This window comes from Geotrypetes seraphini, chromosome 4 (genome assembly GCF_902459505.1).
Source record: "Geotrypetes seraphini chromosome 4, aGeoSer1.1, whole genome shotgun sequence".
Lineage (NCBI taxonomy): Eukaryota > Metazoa > Chordata > Amphibia > Gymnophiona > Dermophiidae > Geotrypetes > Geotrypetes seraphini.
The window spans coordinates 278,215,972-278,231,080 of record NC_047087.1 but is presented as its reverse complement, the minus strand read 5'-3'; the positions used below and the strand labels follow the sequence as shown (position 1 = coordinate 278,231,080).

The following is a 15,109-nucleotide window of genomic DNA, read 5'->3' as shown; positions in this document are numbered from 1 at the left end:
CTGTCGATCCCATTTAGTTTTAAAATCAGGCACACTGCTGGCCTCAATTATCTGTATTGGAAGACCATTCCATTGATCCACCACCCTCTTGGTGAAGAAGTATTTCCTGGTGTCGCTATGCAATGTCCCTCCCCTGATTTTCCACAGATGCCCTCGTGTTGACGTGGGTTCCTTGTACCTTTGTACCTACTTCCTTCGTCATGCCCCCCCCCCCCCCCCGCAATTTTAATACATATTATGTATTTTTGTAGTGATCTAAGGGTAGTATATCAATTTCAATATATTACAGCAGTGGTCTCTAACATGTGGCCCTTGAAGTCCTCCATTGCAATCCTCAAACAGTTGACCGAAATGCTCTTCAAATCCTGTAATTGCATTAATTTCAATCTTTATCACGTGATATAGTAATTGCAAACAATCTATTAAGTGTGTTACTAAAGTATCTCATTTATGGAATTTGCTATTGTTGACAATTTTTTTCAAGTTTTATTTTTCAAATTTATTTAAAGTTTGATATACCGCTTAATAAGAGTCTAAGCGGTGTACAATAATATAAAAATCTAAAAATCGGGGATATCACATATTAAAACCACAAAACATTCATATACATGTGGAGAGGGGGGTGAAATACAATAATTAATAGGTTAGATATACAAAAAGGGTAAGTACAATAGGAAGGAGGTGTGCTCTTCATGTGAAATTGTGAATTAGAATTCTGGGTATTACAAATTGTAGGCATCTTTAAACAGGTGAGGTTTAGATTAGATTTGAATTTGTTTAAAAAGGATTCTTCTCGAAGGGTTGATGGCAATGAATTCCATAGAGTGGGTGCTGTCACTGTGAAGATCTTTTTGCATGTAGTGTCATAAAATAAGTGGCATAAGGAGGACATAGTTAAGAGATGTTGATTACTTGATCTAAGTATTCTTGAAGAGCAATAAGGGATAATCAACCTATTCATGAATCCTGGAGTATAAAAGATTTTTATTTTGAATGTGAGAAGTAAAATTTTATAGGTAATCCTGTGGGAAAGTGGTAACCAGTGAGATTTTATCAGAAGAGGAGCTACGTGGTCTAATTTTTTTGCTTTAAATATCAGTTTAATGGCCGCATTATGAATAATCTGAAGTTGTCATAGCTCTTTCTAACATATTCCTTGGTGTAGCGCGTTGGGAAATTACTAGGATTGGGAAATTACTAGGGAATGCAGTTGAATGTTTAATGATGAAGATTCTAGAAGACTAGAGATTGACTGAATCATATGTAGCCTATAGAAACATTTTTTTCACCACAGTACTAATCTGCTGATGATAGGTTAATTTATTGTCAAGTGTTTCGCCGAGAAATTTAATAGTAACGGTAAGTTGAATCGGTATTGATTTAAGGCAGATTGGATGATCTTTGTCTTTACATGGAAATATCATTGCTTTTGATTTAGAGACATTTAAGAGTAACATTTTGTCGGTAAGCCATTGGCTGATTTTTTGAGTTTTTTGTTGATGCCTTGCATATCATTTACATCGGTCGGATCAATAGGGTGAAGCTGTTGTATATCCTCTGCTTATGCATAAATGGTGAAATCTATTGATTGCCCCAAAGTTAGAAGTGGGGCTAAGAAGATATTAAATAAAAGAGGGGTAAGGATTTGTTGATCCTTGGTGTTTTCCATAGTCCAGTGAGAAGGGTTTCAACGAAGTTTTGTCAATGGATACTTTGAAGGATTGGTCTGTGAAATAGAAACAAACCAATATAATGTGTCATCTGACAGTCCTATAGAGTTTAGTCTGTTTAGGAGAAGATGATGATCTAAGGCAGTGTTTCTCAACATGCGGTTTGCATACCTTGAGAGTACACGGACCACCTGTTGAGGGTACGTGGCCTGGCTGCCACCATGGATCCCTCTCTGCCTCCTGCCAGGGATCCCTGCCTGCCCCCAGCTGAAACTGCCGTCATCGGGGATGCCTCCCTGCCTCCGTCTGCACGATTGCTGCACCAACCCCACCTCCGAAGCTGATCCGGAGCCGACACGCTCCATCCCTCCCCCAGCAGCAACTCTGTGCAGAGGATGGGCCATGGAGCGTGCAGCGGCCAGCCCACAAGCCTTCCCCCTGATGGTTGGTGAAAGCTCTGCTGGGAGAATTAGCATCCAAATGAGAGGCTCAAATAGCTAATCAGCAGATCTTCAAAAGGCCCTGATATATCAAATCATAAGAGATCATAGCTGTCTGGACCCCCATGAAACTCCCCTTGGCACTTCCTCATGCTCCCCCTCAGACACCCCACCCTACATGAAGATCCTCCACTCCCACCACCCAACCAAGATGACCCAAAAGCCAGGCCTTGTGGTCTGGTGGGCAGGAGGGGGTTAGCTCAGAACCCCCCCAGCTCAAGCACCCCAAGCCCCTCCCCCTATACCTCACTGTAGAAACTGACAAGAGGGATGCCCAGCAGGCCTATATGTGACTGATATGGAGAAGGACGGAAGCCCTGTGTCACGAAGATAAGTGTTATTTTCACGCTCTTTTGAAAATTTGAACTGAACATTTATTCACTCAGCTGTAGTCATTTTTTCTTTAAGTTTTTTGCAGTGGAATCTGGAGCATTGTTTTGCATAAAAGCATTCTATTGATACAAAAGTCTTATGGATGTATGAGAAACTACAATATTTATGTGTGTGGAGTTTTTTACAGACCAGTGATGATACAGACTGCTTAGGGTACTGGCAGTCCCGGCAGTCTGTGTATGAGGTCTGTTTTTCTCCAAGATTTTGTGCTTTTGATTTCAGTATTTATTTTTCTGGTTGAATGAGTAAGATTCCCTGCAAAACTTGCTAACAGTGCAATTTATTTCCTCTTTTTTTTGTCTTAACTAAATAGTTCCCATTACAGTGAAGGAGCAATTGCATTTTAACCTGTTTGTCTATCATTCTGCTCTTCTTGGAGTCATAACAATGTCCACCCATACTGAAAAGCACTTGAACTTAAATCTGTTATGCTTAATAAATGAGTGCTTTGATATGAGGAAACTGTGATACATTGATTACTTGATGAGATTTGTCATTTAGAAATAGGTCCAATTCAGCAGCAGCATCACTTCTGCCAATGCCACCAGCATTCTAAAACCAGAAGTAATCTTAATCACCAAAATCACTACTGGATAAAGCTGGTGTAGTTTGTTCCGATGACAGCTTCACTATGTTCATTGCTTTCAAAAGAAATTCTTTGTATTTTATTTTCATTTTGTCACCTTCAACTCAATGAAGATGAACCTGTGACAGCATAATGTAATGTAATGTAATTTATTTCTTATATACCGCTACATCCGTTAGGTTCTAAGCGGTTTACAGAAAATATACATTAAGATTAGAAATAAGAAAGGTACTTGAAAAATTCCCTTACTGTCCCGAAGGCTCACAATCTAACTAAAGTACCTGCATAACTTTACCATAACATACCAGCCAGAATCAAATCTTTGCAGTCAAGCTGACCAAAATGCTCATTGAGCCCATATTAAGTACACAAACTAGAGGTGAAGCATATATAAGGTCTGTACCAATTTTAGTCAGTTTTGTTTGCAATATGACCAAAGTGGGCAGCATAAAACCCAAATAACATTTAGCTTCAGTTTATAGGATGTCCAGAACAGCTGCTATTGGATTCATGACATAGCAGTGCTCACCAAGCAAAATTACTTCATAAAAGAGTGCATCGGGAAGGGGAAGGCCCAACATTTTGAAGAGGCAGGCCTGCTGGCAATAGAGAATTGGCACCCCTCCTGCTAGCTTCTACAGTGAGGTACAGGGGGGAGGGGCTGTGGTAGCTTGAGCTGGGGGTGGGTGAGTTCTGAGCTGACCCCCCCTCCTGCCCACTAGACCACCAGGCCTGACTTTTGGGTCATCCTAGTTGGGTGATGGGAAGGGAGGATCTTCATGTTGGGTGGGGGTGTCAGGAGGGAAGCATTTGGGAGTGCTGGGGGAGAGTTTCAGGGGGGGTCCAGGTAGTCCAGATGCACAACTGGGTTGCTGAGGCAGGAGAGAGTGGGCATCTCTCCTGTCTCTCTGTGTGAATCACTGTCACAGGGGTGGCCATCGTCATTTGGGGGTGCACAGATGGTATTGGGGACCCACGATTGTCATGGGGGGGCAGCTCAGCTCACATTTTTTTAATGGGGCAGCTATGGTGTGTGTGTAACACAGGCACAACATCTGTGCTATTAAAAAAAAATGAAAAAAACAGGTAGATCTGTCTTTTGGGGGGGGGTGTCAATCAAAGTGATCGCTATTTTTTGTGCATGGCAAAGCGATATTAGAGCATCGATTAGTGGACTAGTTTGTATGACATTTTAGTTTGCATAACATTTTAATATTAATGACCTATTTGTATGGGCCAGATCTCAGAATGAGTGATCGCATGGAAAAACATGCAGTGAGCTGTTTTGTACATCGGGTTGACAACTATGATCGGTCGCTAAACCAGCCAAACTGGTTTAGCAATGATCATTAGATGATCGGAGACTTTAGTGCATCTAGGCTTTAGTCCAGCATTTTCCTCTTGGATGTGGGCTCACACCACCTTGTCCCAACACATTCATTTTTATTTTAGATTTAAAAAAAAAAAAAAAAAAAAGAGGAAAAAATTCAAAATGTAGAGCATGTCAGTCTGTTCCTGGAATAAACTGAGGATGAGCCATGAAATCAGCCCCTAATTATTTATCTAATTTTTCTGACTGCTTCAGCGGTGTTTGGAAGGATTTTGACCTTGACTTTACTTATACAAATAATTTGAACAACACTACTGTTGAAAGTTAATCCAATTTTGTGCTCCAGTAACTCAGAACATTAGACTAGCTATAAAGACAGTGTCTTACTGCTCTTTTAAGGGCACTCTTAGCTGCCTTATTTAAATCTTCTTTATGTCCACCTCCTGTTTTGGTTTCATATTTATGGGAATGGGTAATCTGTTAATGAGACAAATTGGCAGCCCAATGTGGATTCTGAATCCTAAGTTTCATGGACCTTCTGTTAAAAGCAAAAGGAATAGAACAGTGTTGTCTCTTCAAGCTCTATCTGAGGATTTGTTAAACATCATACTTCACCCTCAGCAGTTCTGCAAGTTTCTTTTTGAAAAAATGTTTTTCTTTTCTGTTATTCATTTGAATTTTAAAACAGCTTTCTTTTCCTGGCCAGTCCTGTCAAGATCGGAAGCTGTCACATTTCTCTTTCTGTTTCTTTATTTGCTGGCCTCTGTCTTGGTCTTAGCAGGTCTGTCAATAAAATTATGATGAGCAAGAGTCACATGGGTGCTATGAGAGGGAGCAGACACTAACGGCTGAGCTCTCTCCTTCCCCAGCAAATCTGCTTTAATTATCATCGGCATTTTGGCCCCGGAGCTTCCTGCCTCTCTATACCGGAGAGCTTTCCTGGCGTGGGTACAGAGGAGCGGTTTTCTTGTGGGTTCGCCAGTGCTATGGCAGTGCAAAGAAAAAGAAAAGCTGAAACCATCGGAAGTTAAAATGGCGGACTCGTCAGCCCTACCAATAGCCTCGGTGTGCTCGACGTGGACTGCAGAGATCACTGCTGAAGTAACTGCGAGAGTGGAAGTGGCACGTGATAAAAAGCTGCAGGAATTATTTGATCGGGCTGAGGAGGCGCACAAGTGCTTGGAGAGTGTAGATCTGGAGCTCACAGAGATGCAACAGTAAGTAAGTGACTTGGAGGATCATCGGACCTCAGTTGAGGCACATGCGGCAGTGCTGCACACACGGATAACTAAACTGGAGACTAAACTTGAGGACCTGGAAAATAGGTCTCGAAGAAACAACTTACGTTTGGTGGGCTTTCCGGAATCGGCAGGTGAGGGGGATCTATCATGCAAGCTAGAAACATAGCTGTCCGAGACTGTTAAAATTATGATGAGCAAAACAGAGCACAATGGGCTTCCAAGAGTGGGTTGACAGCCAAACTTTATTGAAGGTCCCAATACCGGCCGTGTTTTGACAGAGCACCTGTGTCAAAGGTTGTCAATGTTAGTAATATAATCTGAATAATATCCTGGGTTCTTTTAATATCAGCAAGCAATGCCACCACATACAGGGTGTCCCAAAAGCCACTACACACTTTTAATAAATTCTTAAAAATTACACAAGAAACTGAGTTTATTCACATTCTTAGCATCAACAAAAGAGTCATTGCAGTTTTACTTGCTAGGCTTGCCATCACGTTCCAACGCCTCGAAGACTAGTTGTATACCTCCACGAGTGCCTCCATTTTCGATAACCTTCATCCACCTTCGGACGCAAGCCTCTCCGACGTTTTGCAGCATCTCTTCCCTGACCTCATTGCAGGCCATGCGTATTCTTTCCTCAAGCTGTGACAGGTTACAGGACTTATTCTTTTGCTGATGGCCTCGAGTCTCTGTGAATGATACCGTGTTTCCCCGAAAATAAGCCCGAGCATGATTTTCGGGGTAGGTCTTAATATAAACCCTACCCCTGAAAATAAGCCCTAGTCACCAGAAGCAGTGCTTCCCCCGCCCCTCCCCACCTCCGCCTCCGCCCCTTCCATCTCTTCCTTCCATCCGAACCCCGACCGAGAGATCAAAATACCTGGTAACAAAAGGCAGTGTCGGCAGCACAGGCTGCATCACGGCCTTCTCACGTCTGGGCATTCCTCTGCCGCATCACTGATGATGTCATTAGCAACACGGTAGAGGAACGCCCGGGTGTGAGGCCACGATGCAGCCTGTGCTGCCGACGCTGCCGTTTGTTATCAGGTATTTTGGTCTCTCAGTCAGGGTTCATATGCACAGGGGTTGGGAGGAAGGGAGGGATAGAAGCTTCAAGAGTTCTGCTGCACAAGGGGCAGGAGGGAGGGATAGAAGCTGCAAATTAAGAACCATGAAAAAAATTTTGATCCTTTATCGTTCAGACTATTGGTTCAGGCATTAGTTTTATCTATTTTAGACTATTGCAATATCATCTATTTAGGAGCACCCAAAAAATTCTAAGGAAATTAATCTAGATTTAAGAATGTAGTAGAGGTGACTGTCTGGTGCAAACTATTACCTTAATGACTTTTGGATTCATGCTTAGTCCTCTTCCTCTAGGTATTTTGGGTTTCATTGCTGAATAAAATCATACCTACATAAAGCAGAAATGGTAGTATAACTAGTGTCTGGAAATACCTGGGTAAAGTAGTGTGATGGCCATGTTTCTCCATTTTAGAGGTAATAAATAGAAAGGAATATAAGGTGATGCCTTTTTATACATTTTTGACAAGACTTTGAAGGCAGAACCACCTTCTTCAGGTCAAGTTTGAGCAAAATGACAATATCGGAATACATATGAGAAACATGAAAAATAGTTCAAGAGCACTCTTGAGGAAAAGCTAGGATAACTGAATTACCATTGCAATTACATTCTGCATGATCACTACTGTCATTCCATAAACAGTTAAAAGCTTATCTTCTTCAGCACACATATTCTATAGACTAATTTGGTGTATCTTTGAGCTTAGTGTGCCATTTTGACATACAGCAGATATTTGTTTTAATACTCGTCTATATTTAATTGAATGCAATTGCTCAGATTTGTAGATGTGCAGGATATAAGAAAGAAACTTAGGGCTAGATTCACTAAGCAAACCGATTGGTTTGCAAGTGCAACCCGATTTTCCTCTGACCCGATTCACTAATCTCTCCTCCGATCCGAAAATGCAAATGAGGGGAAACGGCATGCACAGTAGGAAGGACACGATTAACTAAACATTTTTCAGGCACACCGACTGGCTGGCCGATCCAAAAACAAGCGGCTGGTGAGGACCAGTCGCTTGTGCAAAAACCCTGCTCAGACCGCCCTGCTCTCTGCCCCGACCCTCCTGCTCCTGAGTTTCAGAAGCCGTGCGGGCAGGCAAAAATTCAGAAGCCACCAAGCTTAAATTCTCTGGGTGTTTTTATTTTCCAACTCATTTACTGCTGAAATCCCAGCCAACTTCCACCAGCCCTGCTCTCTGCCCTGAGTAAAGCATCTCCTGCTCTGCCGACATAAAAAAAAAAAAAAGATCGCTGCTTCCTGCTCTCTGTCACAATTCTCCTGCTTGCCTCCCCACGCTCTCTGTCCTGACTCTTGCTGGCCGCCCCGACTTTCTTCTCTGTCCCGCTCTCTGCTCCATTCCCTGCAGCATGAGCCCGTGGTTTTAACCCACAGGTTAAAACCACAGGCTCATGAAAAGTAAAAAGTATTACAGCCCTATCTGCCTCCTGCTTGTTCTTATGGCTTTTCTACCCCCCCCCCCCCGAAACCCGACATTTTGCAGATGTCAGTATCCAGCACAGAGCATGCGTAGACCATCTACAGGAAAAGCAGATGGTCTGCGCATGTGTCAGGATTGCTCACTAGTGATCCGTGTGGTCAGTGGGGGGTGTTCCTCCGATTGCCCCCATTTGCATGCTGGCCCTTCATGAATTCATCGGCCTGCTGCGGATCGGCCAGGTTAGTGAATCTAGCCCAGAGAAATGGATGGGTAATCAGAAGATGACAAAGCAGTATGCTTTGGTTTTAAGTTTCCAAGAGCCCTCTCCTTCAGCATGTAAAAATGACTTAGGAAAATTGTTATGGTGAAAGAGGAAAAGAGACAGAGAGGAATGTTGGACCACCACTGCTGCTGAAAGAAGACCTTGAGTTCAGCTATTGATTGGGCAGTTCTGGTCAACTATTTGCATTAAATTCCTTGACACTGTGTCTGGAAAAACTGGAACCCCCCCAATTTTTCCATGTAACCCAAAAACAAAACTATTATTTAAAAAATTACAAGCACTATTATTGACAAGTGCCAGATGCTGTAAAAACTAGATGAGCCCTGTTTTCAACGTGACTTCATTTAGGAAATGATCAATAAGATTTAAGCAAAATGGTTTTTAGCAAAGAAAATAAAGTTGCGATTCAATTTTTGTGACCAAACAAGGCATACAGCGCAAAGCATTTGGCAAAGGGAGTTTTCTAGTAAAGGCTGCACTAATGTATTTCCAAAGATCTTAGTGAGGGCTCCTTTTACAAAACCACGTTAGCGGTTTAACGCGCATAACAGCGGGCACTAATTTGCCGGCCACGCTAGCTGCTACCGCCTCCTCTTGAGCAAGCGGTAGTTTTTCGGCTAGCGCGGGGGTTAGCACGCGCTAAAAAGGTGCATGCGATAAAATGAGCCCTAAGTGCTTAAACATTACAAAGCATTTTGAAATTACGTAAGGGGTCATTTTTTTCTGGACACCATGTAGAAAGAAGAATGTCACATGATCAAGTCAGCTAACAGCTATGGTCTCGTATGATTTGATATATCAGGGCCTTTTGAAGAGCTACTGATTAGCTGTTTGAGCCACTCATTTGGATGCTAATTCTCCCAACAGACAAAATAAAGGACTCAATATGTATTTATTTATTGGGATCTATTAACCACATTTATGAAGAGATCCTTATAAATAAATGGATCATATGACCACATTCAACCATACTGCTTTTCTCAAGGTTAAATTTAATTAAATCTTTAGCATACTGAATGGCACACTCATATCCTGGTTGCTTAGGAACATAAGAAGTTGCCTCCACTGGGTCAGACCAGAGGTCCATCGTGCCCAGCGGTTCGCTCCCGCGGCGGCCCATCAGGTCCATGACCTGTGAAGTGGTTCCTGACCATTTCTATAACCTACCTCTACTTCTATCTGTACCCCTCAATCCCCTTATCCTTTAGGAACCTATCCAAACCTTCCTTGAACCCCTGTACTGTGCTTTGACCTATCACAACCTCCAGAAGCGCGTTCCATGTGTCCACCATCCTTTAGGTAAAAAAGAACTTCCTAGTATTCGTTTTAAACCTGTCCCCTTTCAGTTTCTCCGAGTGACCTCTAGTACTTGTGGTTCCCCACAGTCTGAAGAATCTGTCCCTGTCTACCTTCTCTATGCCCTTCAGGATTTTGAAGGTTTCTATCATGTCTCCTCTAAGTCTCCGCTTTTCCAGGGAGAACAACCCCAGCATTTTCAACCTGTCAGCGTATGAAAAGTTTTCCATACCTTTTATCAGTTTGGTTGCTCTTCTCTGGACCCCCTCAAGTACTGCCATGTCCTTCTTGAAGTGCGGTGACCAGTATTCCAGATGTGGGCGCACCATTGAACGATACAGCGGCATGATGACTTCCTTCGTCCTGGTTGTGATACCCTTTTTAATGATACCCAACATTCTGTTTGCTTTCTTTGAGGCTGTCGCACACTGTGCCGATGTTTTCAATGTTGAGTCCACCATCACCCCCAGGTCTCTTTCAAGGTAGCTCACCCCTAGCAATGATCCCCCCATTTTGTAGCTGAACATCGGGTTCTTTTTCCCTACATGCATGACCTTGCATTTCCACAATAAATTTGCTTAGTATATTCATGTTTACACATTGGCATTTGAGAAGCCTGTTTAATAAAGTGCATTAAGCACTTATCCCTGGATTCTATATATACTGCCCAAATTTGGGCACCAATCAAAGATGCGCATGCAAATTAATTGGTTTAAACCCCCTTTAGATCAATATAGAGGATGTCTTTTCCTTATAATGACTGGGATAGCCGTCCAGATGATCACTCAAAATTGGAAGAACTGTGATTGTTTAAGTTTTTCGTTCTGGTGGGCAAGTCTTTGCTCTAGTTATAGACTTGAAAGAATAAATGCTGAGGATGTGGGGCATGGTATTATACATAAATTGATATGGGGCCCATTGGCATCTTATGTTACCTCATTATAGTTGATAATAACTGAATGTTTACTGTGAATCAGTTTTTTGTTTGTTTTGGTGGGAAAGGGCTATTTATGCCAAAATTTGATTTTTGAATTTTTACACTTGGGATGGGTGGGAAGATATCATTATCTAAAATAGGGTAAGGTTTTTATGGTAATATATGTATTTCTGTCCTATTGAATGATTATTGGGTAGGTGGGTGGGGGAAAATGATTGATTATGAGCATGTGAAAGTTGATTGTGCTTTTATTGTATCATTATACGTTGCATCTGTTGTATTGCACTGTTGAAGGTTTGAAAATCAATTAAGAATTAAAACAAACAAACAATTATTGCAGTTAACTGGCATTATTAAATATTTGTGCTCACATTTTCATTGGCATTATTAAATATTTGTGCTCAGCATTCCATAAACCTACATGCCTAAATCTCCTAGAATGCAACTCAAAAAGAGGGCAAGGCTAGGGGGTGGGGCAGAGGCATTCATAAGAACATAGGAATTACCATACTGGGACAGACCAAAGGTCCATCAAGCCCAGTATCCTGTTTCCAACCAGGTCCCAAGTACCAGGTAGAAACCCAAATAGTAGCAACATTCCAGAGCTGAGACTGTGATGTCATAAATGCCTCATTCCACCAATGCCTAAGAGACAAACTCATCAGTGTTGTCACAATGGCTTGATTGTCCTATAATTGGCTTACTTTAGAACATAAGAACATAAAAGCCACCATACTGGGACAGACTGAAGGTCCATCAAGCCCAGTATCCTGTTTCCAACAGTGGCCAACCAGGTCCCAAGTACCTAGCAGAAACCCAAAGAGCAGCAACATTCCAGAGCTATGATTGTGATGTCATAATGCCTCATTCCACCAATGCCTAAGAGACAAACTCATCAGTGATGTCACAGTGGCTTGATTGTCCTATACTTGGCTTACATTAGAACATAAGAGCTGCCATACTGGGACAGACCGAAGGTCCATCAAGTCCAGTATCCTGTTTTCAACAATGGTCAACCCAAGAACCTAGCTAGATCCCAAGTAAATAGTAAAGATTTTATACTGCTTATCCTAGAAATAACATTGTATATGGAATTTTTACACCTGAATGGCAAGAGTTGGGCACTGGCATTTACATCAGGTTTCAGTTGATGTAAATTAGAGCATGACATGGGGACATTTGTCCCTGTCCCATCACACAGATTCCATCTCCATCCCCACGGACTCTGTCCTCGTTTGCACAAGCCTTGAACCCTTATAATTTATATTTAAATCTTTTTATTAATGTATAAAAAGGGACAACATTCTGTACAACTGTTTAGAAATCACAATAGAGCCTTCCATCTGGTTTTACAATAAGCAGCATAAAATCTGTTTTACTACTTGGGACCTGGGTTGGCCACTGTTGGAAACAGGCTACTGGGCTTAATGGACTTTCGGTCTGTCCCAGTATGGCAATTCTTATGTTCTTATGTAAGCCAGAGGATCGCAACCCAGTCCTTGGGATACATCTAGCCAGTCAGGTTTTCAGGATATGCACAATGAATATACACAAGATAAATTTACATATAAAGGAGGTAGGGCATGCAAATCTATTTCATGCATATTCATTGTGGGTAGCCTGAAAATCTGACTGGGTTGAGAAGCCACTTATTCTATAAACTAGGTGACTAAATTTAGATGCCATCTTATAGAGTTACCTTTTGCATAAGTTAGGGGGGATATGTGCAGAAGTGCACTTAAGTGGCATCTTAGCATATATGTGCACAAATATGCCTGTATATGCTAATATTCTAAACTTTTACATATGCAAATATCAGTGCCTAGGTCACAGAATTGCCCCCATATTGTTTCTATGATGACTCTATGTACGACCATTTCAATCTAAACCCCAGAGAAATAATTAAACCTCAGACATTTTACTTGATCTCTTTAGAAATCAGAGTGATAATATTTATCTGTCCTATGCTCATTTCTACTGTGAACCTCATCAAAAGAAAGAAGCTCAAGCAGTGGCGTAGCGCCCCTCCCTCCTCTCTTCCCAACCTCCCTGCCCCAGGTGCCCCTTCCCTGTACCTCTTTAATTTTCCTGGCGCTAGCAGCATCACAAACTTACTACCCGCGTCGGTGTCGGCTCTCCCTCTGTTATCACTTCCTAGATATGGGATCCAGAAATGGGGCAGCAAGTTCGTGATGCTGCTCTCAACCGGGAAAATTAAAGAGGTATGGGGGAAGGGAAGGGGCACACGGCGGGGGGGGCATTGGTGCCCGGGGCAGACCGCACCCCTCCCTTACTATGCCACTGACCAAGCACAGATCATAAGGAGATAGAAGATGGAAGAGACTCAATATGTTAAGAGAGGCACTATTATTGCTTCCTCTAAACAATTTTCCAATTTAATATACATCTTTATTTCAGGACAATAAAATGGTACATCCTTAATTTATGAATTTTTTTTTCAACATCTAATCACTCCCCTTGCCCAAGCTCAAGGTGAGTTACAGTAAGGGAAAAGGGCTCACAGTCTAACTTTTACATCCGAGGCAACACAGAGTGATTTCCTTCCTCAAGGTCACCAGAAGTATCGGTGAATGACGCAGACTTTGAACCCTGATTTTCTTGCTTCTCAGTATGTTACCAAGTCATTTTAAAAGTAAATAAAACAGCACTTGGAGAAAAGATCTTGAATCTATTCACTGTTGCCACCATATGACTGGTAACAACAACACAGCTAAGCAAAGATTTGCTGGTACTTAAAACAGATGTGTGACCAACAAGACGGAATCAGAGAAATGTCTTACAAACTCTAGGTCAGACTACCCCAGTGTGTATTTACTATGGCACACACTTTAGGGTCATGTGTGTTTACTAACACATAAAGCAGCTGCCTGTTTGCTAATCGCAGTCATCTGTTTGCACATATCAGCACACTACCAGCTGCAGTCTTTTGCTTTTGGCCATCAGGCAAGCGAGTCACCATTACGGTGCAAAATGTTTACCCAGAGTGAGACATAACCAGTATACCTCTCTCCGTCTGCAGTGATAAGAGCACATCAGGTAGATTTCTACAGAGCTGGGGATGGTCAATGCAAACAGGCACTCACCACTCTGAGATCACAGGAATATCAGAATTAACAAGACACAGTAGTATAGATTTAGGCATATACAGCTCTTAACATGAATCCCAAACTTTCAGTGGTTTCTCTAAGTTTCTACCCTGAAATTTGACAACTTCTCAAACTCTGCAGCATTTCAGAATGTTTCTAGGATATTTCATGACAATTTTACTACTGAAGGGTCTCCTTTAATCCTATAGCCAGGTCCTGAGGACTAGGATTTCTTGCAGTGCAGCCAACTGTGATTCCTTCTAGTATCATGGCATCAGCTGTTGTCGGTCCAATAGCAGCAAACTGAAATGACAATAATGTAATTTTATCATCAGTTGTTGGACACTGTCTAGCTTATTTTTCATCCCCTGGAGGCTACAACATTTTTCCACTATAAAAATAAAATTTTTCCTGTCTAACTTTACTTTAAATAAGACAGCTGAATGCATTAATATAGCAGCTGAGAAACAAAACTCAGTGCAATAACATTACTGTTTGCAAGATTTGTAAAGGTATTTGGTAACACTGATATATTTCTTTGGTCCTGCTTTTCTCTCCCTTAATTCATTGTTTCTTTTTTTTCTTTCTTGCTGTATGCTGCAACCCTTCCCTGCAATAAGCTATTGATCTAACTATACAATACTGTTTGTACAGCATATTAAAATCTTATACTTTCTCACTCAACAGAAATTGGAAAGAATTAAACGGGGTCAAGAATGTCTGTCTTTCTTGGAGCAAAATAACTTTCCAAAAATTTAATGGCATAGATTGAAAGAGAGGAAAAAACTAGTGCAAAGGTACACTGAGTTTCAAAATGGCCAGATTACACCAAGGGTTCCAGAGAAATAAGATACCCACTCTCCTCTTCTCCCTGGAAAAGCGGAGACTCAGAGGAGACATGATAGAGACTTTCAAGATCATGAAAGGCATCGAGAAGGTGGAAAGGGACAGATTCTTCAGACTATTGGGAACCACAAGTACAAGGGGCCACTCTTTGAAACTGAAGGGGAGCCGGTTTAGAACCAATGCCAGGAAGTTCTTTTTCACACAGAGGGTGGTGGACACCTGGAATGCGCTGCCGAAGGTTGTGATAGGACAGAGCACACTACGGGGTTTTAAAGAAGGATTGGATAAATTCCTGACAGATAAAGGAATTGAGGGATACAGATAAGGGTAGAGATAGGTTATAGAAAGGGTATCAAGGTGAATTTTAAGGGATCACATACAGGTCATGGACC

At 41.8% G+C, this 15,109-nt stretch overlaps 1 protein-coding gene across 7 annotated transcripts in view; it reads right to left on the bottom strand.

Moving 5' to 3' along the window:
- Positions 1–13,151: 13,151 nt before the first annotated feature.
- UROS (uroporphyrinogen III synthase) overlaps positions 13,152–15,109 on the bottom strand; it is a 51,862-nt gene continuing 49,904 nt past the window's right edge. For all 7 annotated transcript variants that reach the window (XM_033940745.1, XM_033940744.1, XM_033940743.1 and 4 more), the window contains one exon: positions 13,152–14,174. In XM_033940745.1, the coding sequence (XP_033796636.1) occupies positions 14,052–14,174 (123 nt within the window). In that variant the 3' untranslated portion in view covers positions 13,152–14,051. The remainder of the gene's footprint in view (positions 14,175–15,109) is intronic.